Source organism: Aphelocoma coerulescens, chromosome 1 (assembly GCF_041296385.1).
Source record: "Aphelocoma coerulescens isolate FSJ_1873_10779 chromosome 1, UR_Acoe_1.0, whole genome shotgun sequence".
Classification (NCBI taxonomy): domain Eukaryota; kingdom Metazoa; phylum Chordata; class Aves; order Passeriformes; family Corvidae; genus Aphelocoma; species Aphelocoma coerulescens.
Window position 1 is genome coordinate 105,018,486 of NC_091013.1, and position 11,933 is coordinate 105,030,418.

General features: G+C 38.0%; 1 protein-coding gene across 1 annotated transcript in view; it reads right to left on the reverse strand.

Moving 5' to 3' along the window:
* LTN1 (listerin E3 ubiquitin protein ligase 1) overlaps nucleotides 1-11,865 on the reverse strand; it is a 34,314-nt gene extending 22,449 nt beyond the window's left edge. The window contains exons 1-11 of the mRNA XM_069023213.1: nucleotides 11,777-11,865; nucleotides 9,953-10,156; nucleotides 9,546-9,644; nucleotides 8,339-8,569; nucleotides 7,316-7,368; nucleotides 6,712-6,892; nucleotides 5,772-5,945; nucleotides 4,501-4,691; nucleotides 3,170-3,314; nucleotides 1,663-2,448; nucleotides 1,137-1,178 (exon numbers count right to left, since the gene is read on the reverse strand). Of these exons, the coding sequence (XP_068879314.1) occupies nucleotides 1,137-1,178; nucleotides 1,663-2,448; nucleotides 3,170-3,314; nucleotides 4,501-4,691; nucleotides 5,772-5,945; nucleotides 6,712-6,892; nucleotides 7,316-7,368; nucleotides 8,339-8,569; nucleotides 9,546-9,644; nucleotides 9,953-10,156; nucleotides 11,777-11,818 (2,148 nt within the window). The 5' untranslated portion in view covers nucleotides 11,819-11,865. The remainder of the gene's footprint in view (nucleotides 1-1,136; nucleotides 1,179-1,662; nucleotides 2,449-3,169; nucleotides 3,315-4,500; nucleotides 4,692-5,771; nucleotides 5,946-6,711; nucleotides 6,893-7,315; nucleotides 7,369-8,338; nucleotides 8,570-9,545; nucleotides 9,645-9,952; nucleotides 10,157-11,776) is intronic.
* Between the last annotated feature and the right edge of the window lie 68 nt (nucleotides 11,866-11,933).

Consider the following 11,933-nt stretch of genomic DNA (forward strand, 5'->3'; position numbering starts at 1 on the left):
TAATAGAATGGTTTGGGTTGGAAGGGACCTTAAAGATCATCTTCCAAGTTCCAGTTTAAGTACCAACCCCCTGCCATGGGCAGGGACACTTTCCACTAGATCTGGTTGCTCCAAGCCCCAACCAACCTGGCCTTGAACACTTCCAGGGATGGGGCAGCCACAGCTTCTCTGGGTAACCTGTTATTAACTTTTATTACTAAGTGTAAGATTAATATGTCAAACTTGCACACACAGAGTGGGAACTATATCATCTGCCACAAACAGTCTTTAAATTTTATATCTGCAACAACACCCCCAACTTTCTTTTTGTCAGAGACAGCAACTTATGGCTGAGTCAGATCTCTACTGCAGAGTGAAATAAGTCACCTTCTCAAAATGCTTCCATTACCTTTGTCCTCCAACTATAGAGCCCAGGAAATTCCTACACAGGAATTAGAAAAATAACTTCTGGATGACCAAGTTGGCTGAAATAAAATCTATTTACAACATAAAAATACTGTTTACAGCACCTGAATTTCTTTAAGAAGAAATAGAAGGTCACAAGTTAAAAATGTTATTTTGCTGATGAGCTACTGTAAGTTACAAAATCATAAAAACTGAGTATTCCTAAATTATACAGCATATGTGAGAGAAGATCCTGAGGTCTGTGCACTGGACTGTAAGTCATGTGCTATGAGTTTTTGTCCAAAAATTTGTCATACACTTCGTATTTCATCCCATGCAATCACTTAAATGTCAGTTTGTCAACATTCAGTGTGAAAAAATGTAATACTACCTTTTCCTCATAAGCACCTTGTAAAGATGATGACATAAATAATCATTTCAATTATTGGTCTAACCCCCAGCTCCATTCTCTCCAGCTTAGAAGAGATGATCAACAAATCAGGAATCCCTCTGACTCAAAAAGCAAGCTGACCAAAACCAGAAGGGACAAATACTCTTTTGTTTTGGCATCATCATTTCATTTTTAAGATGGTTTCCAGATTTAAGTGCATTTAAAACAAACACTACTCTGAAACTGTAAGATTTTCAAACTATGGAAATTATCACTACAAACACATGTGAGTCTTAAAGCTAACATCAGAGGATTATTAAAAACATTGCATAACAGGAACAAAAAAAACCTTAAGAGGTACCTTTTGAATTATCTGGAGAAAAATAACCCATTTCAGGTCCATCTGAAAAGAAAAAACAAAATTCCCCAATATTTAATAAAAATCTTTGCTGAACAGGAAGCAATAATGCCATTTTAACAGTTCTGTAGGGTGTAAGTAGAAGCTGCTAAAATTCAGTAACAAAGTTATTGACTACACCATTTTTGTCTTCCAAATCTTTTTCTACAACAAAATAAGGGACTGTATTTATACAAAAGGCTACCAGTGACTACTATAAAAGTACACTGTATAAAGAAGCAAGAGCAGAGAAATTCTGATGTTACTTTTTAAAAATTATTTATACCCCACAGAAAGGGACAGAACCTTTCACCCCAACACTATCATGTCAAACTTTCCTAAAACTACCTTCCTTATGCTGAACTTAACCCAAATTCATGTAGAATTATCTTCCATGTGACAGTGCCAAAGGAAGATTATTAATGAACCACAGCCCACAAAAACAGTAATGACTTTGATAAAAATTAATAACATAATGTACAAGTCATACCTTTGCTAAATCATCAAGAATGACTTTCTTTTCATCATTATTGTTGCAACAATGAAGTACACTGTATAAAATATCAACCAGGAAATGGGTGTCTTTTCTCCAGTCTTCTTTCAGCCAAGCTATTAAATTCATATACAGAAATTGTACAGCTGGACTTCGGTTATGAGCTTTCATTTCATTTTGGGATTCAGCCTGAGCAGGGCTTACATCATTTCCCTGCTCTAAAAGTACTTGGAAAACTCTGTTTGAGGAAAAAGAGTTGAGCAGGGCAGAGAGAAATTTCAAATGCAGTTCTGACTTCTGTTCATTGACATACACAATGCTCAGCTCAGCAAGGTTGCAGACTAAGTTCTCTAGAGGTTCTTTCCTTAGACGTGAAGTTTGCTGCAATTCAGCCTGAATTTCAGAGTCACCATTTCTCATTTCCGTGAGCTTTCGATTCTCTGTGTTCCTTTCAGATTCATCTTCGTCTGTAAATCGGATTTTGAGAGATTTTCTATTGTTTGGTTTCGTAGCACTCTTTGGATTCTGAAGAATTTCTAGCATATCAGATATGGCAAACAATGATTTATCATCAGCATCCAACTTATCAACATGAAGTATACACATTTTTAAAAGATGGTCCCAAAATTCAGACAACAGTTTCTGGAAAAGTTCATCTGTGCCATCATCACTGGAGAGTTCTGCTTTAGCTTCCCAGGAACTCAGCATTTCTGCTATTTGATAAAATAATGGTCCACTCTGTAACTTGGACTCCTTAAGTACAGCACTGGTAAAAGGAATTAGCTATAAAGACAAAAAAACAGTATTAAAGAACAGTGATCCAATTTATAAAATCATTTTATTCTTTATAATGCCAAGAAATTATATAATCTGAAAAGCCTTCTGGAAGCAGTTCTGCAAATATCAGAATTACTTATGCTTGAACACATCACAAAAATATACAGGGTGGGAGGCACTTTTTTCCCTTAAATATAACTTAAATTGCACAGTAAAAGGATGATTTCATAGGAAGAAAAAAAAAAACTAAATTCAGTACCATTACTTTTGTTACATGTTGCTCTCTACAACTCCCTGAAAGGAGGTGAGGATGGGTCTCTTCTGCCATGTCTCAAGTGAAAGGATGAGAAGGAATGGCCTTAAATCGCAGCAGGGGAAATTCAGACCAGGCAGTAGAAAAAAAAAAAAATCACTGGAAGTGTGGTCAGGCATTGGAATAAGTTGCCCAGTGAGGTGGTGGAGCCACCACCTCTGGAAGTGCTTAAGAGATGCCTGGATGAGGCACTTGGGGACATGGTCTAGGGGCTATTTTTGTGGTGCTGGGCTGACAGTGGGACTGGATGATCTCAAAGGTCTTTTTCAACCTTGACAATTCTGTGTGATTTTTTTCATAAAGTCTAGAGAAACTCTCAACAGAGAAGTAAATCCTCACCTAAAACTCACATTTTTCTTTCATTTTGAATTATTAAATGTACATACAACAATATTCAGTATTTCTGATGAATACCTGGTCACATATAAGCATTTGATGAATTTGGTTTTGGTCGTCTTCTTCTCTTTTCTGTAGTACAGCAAAGCACAGACACTCCATAAATGCAGTTATAATTGCTGAACTTTCTGAAGGGCTGGCTATTGTCCTCTCACTTGACAACCTGTAAGAGGACACACAGTCAGCTGTGCTTCCAAGAAACCCAGTATGAATGTCATCAATGTACCCTCAGTTACGCTGTTCTGATCCAGACAACACCAGTATGAGAATACAGGATCATAGAATCATTTATAGGAGTCAGATCAAAATAAATTCAATTTAAAAAGTCAATAAACCCAGGCATTTAATAGAACCTACATCAAAATAACTTCTTTATCCAGTCTTAGCATTCAGAAAAAAAAGATCTATGTAAACAGAGAAACCATATACAGTCAAGCACACTGTCTCATGTTTCAGATGGCTGTCAAAACTCCTTTGCAATCTTACACACACACTACAGAGGTTCCGAAAGCGTCACTTTCTGTCATTACAGGGAAAAAAAAGAAAAAAAAGAAGGAAAAAAAAGAGAAAAAAAAGAAAAGAGCCACCTAAAGACAGTTTCACAAGTTCTGAGTCTGAAAAACTGCAATTTTTTTGCTTTTTAATAAATATTAGGTCACATAAACTATCATAGAAATATTACAATCATTTTACTACTTGTAATAAAATTCTATACACTTTTCAATCAAACCCCTACATAACTCTCTTCCCCAAGACCTCCGGTAATTGCCACACCAACATCAGTTGAGAACTGATTTTTGTTTAAATAAATGAAATTTCAGTATTTCATAAAATAATTTCTATATGCTTTTGAGTACACAATGCACAGGTGCACATTTAAATTACATTTGATAGAAAGTTGGCTTTGAGGTATTTTAAAGGCACACAGCAAAAGCAGTTTCAATCCTTTAAAAAGCAGTATCACAAGAATTACAGTTCCTGCGTAAAGGAAATGTCACTATCACAAGGCTAATCCCCTCTGTAAGAATTACCCACTGGTGAGAAGAACCTGATTCTTAAGAGTCACCCTTAATTATAATTGATTTTCCATTTTCAGACTGGTCATGGAATAAACACAAAGCTTGGACAAGGAAAGATAAGAATGCTTCATGTAAGGAAGATGTAATGAAATCAAAAGGAAAGCTGAAGATTTAAGACAACAGGAATAGCCACAAAGGACTGACTCCAGTTTTGGATATTGAAAACAATTTTTAAAGTATGATTCCCATTCATCTTTAAATTCTTAAAGATCAGTTTATTTCCAAATGTAAAATAGACTGATTCCGAATAAATAAATTTGTGGTCCATACCCTTGAACTATAGAGCTGAAAAAAACTCTGAAGTATTCCAGCTTCGGTTCCACAACGTCAGGAGGCACCTTGCTAATGAAGGGCAGGAGGTTTGGGTAGATAACAGTGGCTAATCCTCGCCCACCTTCTCGAAGCACTGTCCAGAGCTTTGGCAGAACTCCTTTTTTGGCATTTACATGACTCCAACAGCCCTACAGAAAGAAACTCACTTACTATAAATTAAACAACAATATGTTGCCTCAGAAGAACTCCCAAGCTAGCCATTTAACCCACCTCCCTGTATTGTAACTGAAACAAGTTATTGTGAAATTTAAATTCTGTTAAGTTACTCACTTGCCAGTATTCTTTAAAATCACTTTCTCCCTATTTCGGCTTGTGAATTTAAGAAGTTAACATGATAAAACTATTTATGCATTGTTTAAAATCGATTGACCTTCCTTGTTAGCCAACTGCAATTAAATTGCAGTTTCTCTTTAATAATGCTTTCATGATGCTTCATAGAAATCACTATTTAATTAGACCTGTATTTAATTTTAAGTTCTCATCATCAAGACCAACCAGTAACTGACTTTAGAAGTATCACTAACTTCAAAACTCTCTTCAAAAATTTTCTGATGGTTAGGAGATGCTTTGGCACTTTCCCCTCCCTAAAATTTTTTGTCACCTGATCTATTTTATTTCTTATAATATTTGTTATAGTTCAAGGTACCTATATTTATAACAAGCTGAACAAAGACTGTTTAGGGGCTTTTCTTCATGAAAACTTGTTACAGTTCATTCCAGCAGTTGCAAAAGGGATCTGCAGCATTAAACCCTCAAAGCATCCCAGTCTATGGCAACACCTCATCCTGCTAGTAAAAGCAAAGCTGGTGTTTCACTTAAAATTTTAAAAAAATAAAAAGCTCTAGAACCTTTACATTTGAAGGGGAAACAAACTAACCAAAAACACACTGCAGGTCATTTTTCTAACTGTCTTTAACAAAGAAAAAGGTTTTAAGCACTATTTGACTTACTAGTAACTACATTTAATGAAAGGGTTTCAGGTTAATTAAATTAAATTCATAACACAACTCTAATTTTCAGATATGCTAAACACGATATATTTGAAAGTTACACTGAAAGAAGGAGGATGCAGCCTTAAGGAGTTCCTGTTATTAATCATAAAGAGAACCCAGACAAGCCTGTCTTCCTAATTCTACACGGAGAACAACACCACTTAGTGAAAAGTTAAATTTCATGAAAGTATCTGCCCCTTAGGCTTCCCACATTACCTCAATAGTGGTGATAGTATAAAGCACTGCTTCCCAAAGAGCAGGACACACCACTGCATCACTGTCATCAATGCTGAGAAGAACAGCAGGGCAAACTCTTGGTGCTTCAGCTCTCACCACCTCAGGCAAATGCTGGCAAAAAGCAGAAATCAGCTCAAAGAAAGCTGAGCGAACCTGACAGAGGCCACAGAAGAAAAAACACAATTTGTCACTACATGTAGTTTATAAAACTCCTTTTAAAGTCAACAAAACCTTACAACATGCCATCCCCATATTTCATCCTATTAACAAAGGGTAAAATATTATTAAAAACGAAGAAAAACAAAGCAGTTATTCAACAGTCTTATCAAATATTTTAACATAATTTGTTTAGTGATAAAATGCTTATCAAAAGTTGTATTTTTACATACTTCTCAAAAGGCATTTTTTCCCAAAAGCAACTTAAAACTTTTAAACAAAATACTATTGCATGAATACATCACTCTATGCACTGCTGGTCTTGGCAGACTAAAGACCAGTAACATGGTTTAAAAAATGAAAATCCCAAGGCACTAAGAACACATGCTGTGAGCTGACAGAGTTTGTACCTTATACATGAATTTTTTTTTGGCAAATTGCCAAAAGGTAGATCATGATAATCTGAAAATAAAAATTTAGCTTACTGGACAAATTTTCAAGCAATATTGTCTATATTGAGTTTGGGGGTTTTTTAACATTGTCTGGTCAGATATTAGTCCTAGATCAAAAAGATTTATAATTATGTAAACTGAACAGCCTCTTTAGCCTTTCTGGAATCTACCTAGAAACCAGAAGGCTGTTTCAAACCTAAGCAAAGTACAAAGTTCATAGCTGTAGAATACAAGTAACTAATACTTCCTTAGGTGAAGTGCATTACCTTTTACAAAAACCAAGCAAAATAAAGAAGAAATTTAAAAGTTACCTGTGATACGCTGTGTTTGCTGTATTTCCAAAATTTGTTTTGGGACAGAAGTGACATTAACTTCTCCTCCAATGAATGCATCTCTTTCTTTGGCAACATGCTGAGCAACTTTTTTAAAGCTAACAAGGAACAGGTCAGAATCCGGAAAAATTTGGCTTCCCTTTCTTCTTCTGGTACAGTTCTCAGAAAGCAAATCAAACAAAAAAGTCAAAGTGAACTGCAAATAAACCAGCAGGCATCCCAAGCTTTTCTTAACTAAACTGTCTTCAATTCTTTTGTATTGTTCTTTTGATTTCAGGTGACAGCAATGTTCCATAGGTTCTAAATTACATTATAAAGTGTTAGAAAAGAAAGAGTTTCAAGTCATCTCATCTTCCAGCTACTCACAAATGCTATTCTTAAAAGAGGTGAAACAAGAATTAGACAACTGATAATACTTTCAAAACCATTTATACTTAAGTTCCAAACAAAGTTGCTGGGATCTGGACTCAAATAATTATTCTATCTCTTGAAACAAAACTAAAATCACTACCTCCAGGGACAGAGAACCCAATACAGACCAAAATTTAAGGACTTAAATATACATTAAAGCAGGCAGACATACTGAGGGTCACTGAGTGTATCAGCTGTTTCTTTCAGAAGGTGATCTTGAAGTACCTATGGGGGAAAAAACAATACATATAAACATGAAGAAATCTAATATTTATATGTGAACAATACAGTCCATACATTACTTAGACACAGCCCTACAATAAAATTCCACAACCTCTGAGTTGTCTTTCTAGTATTTTTAGACATGCTAGTAAACATGCTAGAAAAGAATTTGACTCATGCCGAACATAGTAGCTGTGGTACTGTTTGAATTAAGTCTTCATAATACTTAGTAAATTACAGCCCTATACCAATGTGCCCCAGCTAAAAAGAAGCCAAACTGAGGCAAATCAAAATAGTTAGGTTTGCATATGATCGGCCAGCAATGCAATATTTTACCTTTTTTTAATTCAGTCAATTCAGTATCATATCTGACTGGCAGAAGAGTATAAACCTTGGTGAGAACTAAACTTGTAGATGCTGAAACACTGCTCAGCATTCTTCATCCCTTGTTCACTGCAGCTAAACTACTCCAGCATTATTACTCCCTCTGTCAGCAACATTATGTGTTGACTGAGCATCATTACATGGGAATCCACACAAGGAAATTCACTAGTCATTCCTTTGGTTCCAGTCATTCTCATCTCAAGTCCAAAAAAACAGATGTATTTTTTTCTCTGCATTCTTTATTATTTTTCTTTTTTATATTTCCTTACAGAAGAAATTTTTCCCTGTGATGGTGATGGTGCCCTGGCACAGGCTGCCCAGAAAAGCTGTGGCTGCCCCATCCCTTGGAAGTGTTCAAGGCCAGGTTGGACAGGGCTTGGACGAACCCGGTCTAGTGGAAGGTGTCCCTGCCCATGGCAGGGGGTGGAACATGAACCTTTTGAAAGTCCCTTCCAATCCAAACCGTTCTATGATTCTCTTCACAGGAGCAAAGTTTCAGGTGAGAAAGAAATTTAACTGTGAAGAATAGATGGGGGAATAGAAGTTTACATATACAAAGCCTTAAAGAAATATAAAACTATAAACTCACATTGAGAATTTCATCCTTACAGAATACTAAGGCTTCAGGTTGTTTGCTTGAAGGAAAAGCTTTTTCAAAAGCTACTTTTGCAGCAGAAGCAGCAGGGGAGTAAGTGTCACACTGAGCAATCAGCCAGTAACCCATGATAGTTTTTAAGTAAGGAGCTAAGTGTTTTTTTACTTTAAGAATCAGTTGCTCAAAAGATTGCTGAGTTGCTTCTCGAACACGGCGATCATGATCCTGTTAAACAAAAAAAGAAAGAAGAGAAAGGTTTATTGGTTTAAGAAATGTACCTTTGATTTCAGGTACTTCAAAGCAAAAAGGGTGATTAAAAAGCCATGTTTGCAGTTAATTGGATTTGAAACATAAATTTGAGAATACACACCACCAACAAAAAAGTTTTGGTATCCCAAGGTATGGGGAGAGTCCTAATTTAGTAGCATCGTACTCCCAAAGTGTTGTACACTCAGAATTGCAACCTTTCTCTGATATCCCTAACTACAGTTTTTGTTTCCAATTTATACAAACATTTTACAGACAGAGAAGAGGCAGGAGAAACAGGAAGCCTTGAAGACATCTTTTGAATTAGAACTACCATAAAGCTGTGCATCATTATCCTTTATTTGCATATGAATTTACAACATCATGATTTTCCACACTCTTGACTCCAGAAAGAAATGTTAGGAATTACTCTAATGGGTAAGAATAGTGATTCATTTTGTCCCATATCATGTTTCCAACAGTAGCCATTCCAGAGAGCTTGGAAATACAGTAAATATATAAAAAAACGTATTGCTAATCTGACTACAATGGTCTTTCATATTTGGGTTTGGGGTTTTCTTTTAGTGTTAAGTCTAGTCAAGTATTAGCCTTAGATCAAGAAGATTAACTGAATGGACTCTCTAGCCTTTCTGGAGTCTTTCTGGAATCTGGAATAAAAGAACTTTTCCTAAGAAATATAGTACCATCTTTTAAACATAAAGTCTAACAGACCTATCAAGGAAGTACAGCCCAGACATCAACAGTTCAAGATTCCACCCACTGCCAATACTGAAATACATCCAAAAAAAAAAGAACAGTATTTTCCTTCAACTTGATGTTTGTCCTAGAACAAGTCAGTAATTCCAACAAAGGTAGATAGGTCAACAGTGACCACCTCAGAGGTAGTCACAGGAAGTACATGGTAAGTTTTTAATTTAAATACTTCAATACTTACTAGTGAAATTTTACAGTAAATTCTCGGCCAGTAAGGAAGAACGCCTTTAACAACTTCCGCTTCTCTTTCCTTGCACATTGTCCCAAACTCCTGCATAGCCTAAAATCAAAATATCAAGAGCATGACTTAAGAAGTCAGATAGATATGTTCTGCAATTTACCAGTCTATATCTGAAACTACAACTCCCTTTTCCAAAAATCAATTCATTTCTTGCAACTGAGCATCTATAGAGATAATTGCATCATGGAGATTGCTACAGGTTATCCAAGCTATCTTCTGGATTGCAGTTCTAGCAAATCCACCAAAGTGAAATTAGTGTTAGTTACATCCTCTTCCACCCTTAAGAAAACTGTATTATTCTCCAGATAAAAACAAATAAATTAGGGGGGGATAAAGGATACACCTACTTTTAACTTGGTTGTGATATCCCTTTTAGAAAGTTTTCGCAACACCATTCGGAAATCAGCATCCACAAGGCTGTCTATTTCCTCTGCTCCTTGAATTGCAGGAACATATCCTAGATCACTCTGAGATGTTCCAAAGCCGATAAACCCAGGCACTGTTCCACGTTCTTTGGCAAGGAGCTCTGCAGCTCGGCCACTGCTAGAAGGCTGACAAAAAACAGGGACAGGAGTCAATGACCTATTTCATTTTATTTTGCACATATCATGCATTTGAAGATATGATCCTATTTATATTGTATAATTAACCTTCTAATTAAAAGAAGGTCTCAGAAAGAGAAGTCCACCTGTGCTTTAAACATAGAAATTTGACCTAGAAAATGATTCTTCTCTTTAGGATCAGGCTGAGAAAGTTCGGACTGATCAGCCTGGAAAAGAAAAGGTTCCAGGGAGCCCTCAGTATCCTTCCACGGAGCCTAAAAGGAAGCTGGAGAGAACACTTCATCAGGAACTGTAGTGATAGGACAAAGAGGAATGACTTCAAACTGAAACAAAGTAGGTTTAGATTAAATATGAAATTCTTGCCTGTGAGGGAGGAGAATTCCTGGTACAGGCTGCCCAGAGAAGCTGTGGCTGCCCCATCCCTGGAAGTGTTCAAAGCCAGGTTGGATGGGGCTTGAAGCAGCCTGATCTAGCAGAAGGCATCCCCACCCATGGCAGGGGGTGGGACTGGATGAGCTTTAAAGTCCCTTCCAACCCCAACATTTCTGAGTCTATTCTATGATTCTGCAAATCAGCATTCTCTTTTCTCATAACGCATAAATACTTACGGAAAATTTTACTGATTTTATTGCTTTTATTGCTTCTTATTGCTTTTTTTGCTATACAAAAAGCCTAATAGAAAACTCCTTCTGCAAGCAAACAATTTATTAAGAAACTATTTATCCTCCTTCGCTACTTCTGGTTTTCCTGGTTCTTATCATGGGCCAATACAGCTCCCAGGGAATGCTCCTTGTATCTCTGAACAAATAAAAACACACAGACAAAACAAAGGATTCTCCCACCAACCAAATGGCCAAAAATTATTTAGAGGAATGGAGCAAAAACATGCATATGTAACAAGTATAACAAATACCATCACACAGTTGTGTTTTGGAGCTCAGCACCTCTTCTAGTTCACCCCATTTGCTAGTCGTATCATTGGCTCAGGTTTGTTTCAACCACTCTCTTTTGGAAAGACTGCCCCAAAACCGACTGATGTTTTAATGTCCTCTGGGACATTTTCTAATTTCTAATTAGAAAGCTAATCTTTTATTTTCTAATGACAGCAGCAATTTTGTGAGCTTGTGGGGTTTAAATCACCTTTTCTGCATGTGAGCTGTTACTGACACGCTGCTTTGCGTTCCCTAGTCTTCCCTAAATCCAGGGAGGAAATAGGGAACCTGAACACCAGACTTCTCCCACATCTTGAGTGATAGGACAGATGTCACATCACCTCTGGCCTTGTGGCAAGAGTATTCTAAGACTCTGCACAGAAAAACACACCAAATGTACCACCGGTACCTTGCTGAATCTACACCCGCGGTGATTTCGCTGCCCCTCTCCGTACAAATACCACAGCAGCAGCAGTCAAACTCGCCTAAAGTAAGACTCAGGCCAAGAGGCGCCAGATACCACAACCGGGCGGAAGATCGCGCTGCCCCGCCGTGGGAGCCGGGCTCCGGCGGCCCGCAGCCCCCCGCCCAGGGCACCCGGAGGTGCCGGAACCGCGAGGCCCCGAGGCCTGGGCCCGGCCCCGCCACCCTCCTCGGCCCCGCGGGCCGCGCTCACCCGCAGGTTGCCCTTGGTTCGCTGCTTGTTCTTGCCCCCCATGGCGGCGGCGGCGGCGGCACCGGGGCCCGGCCGCAGCCACCGCGGGCAGCGCGACAGTTCCGGGGCGGGGCCCGGCGGCCGCGAGCACCGAGGCGCCGCCAGGGGGCGCGCGGCG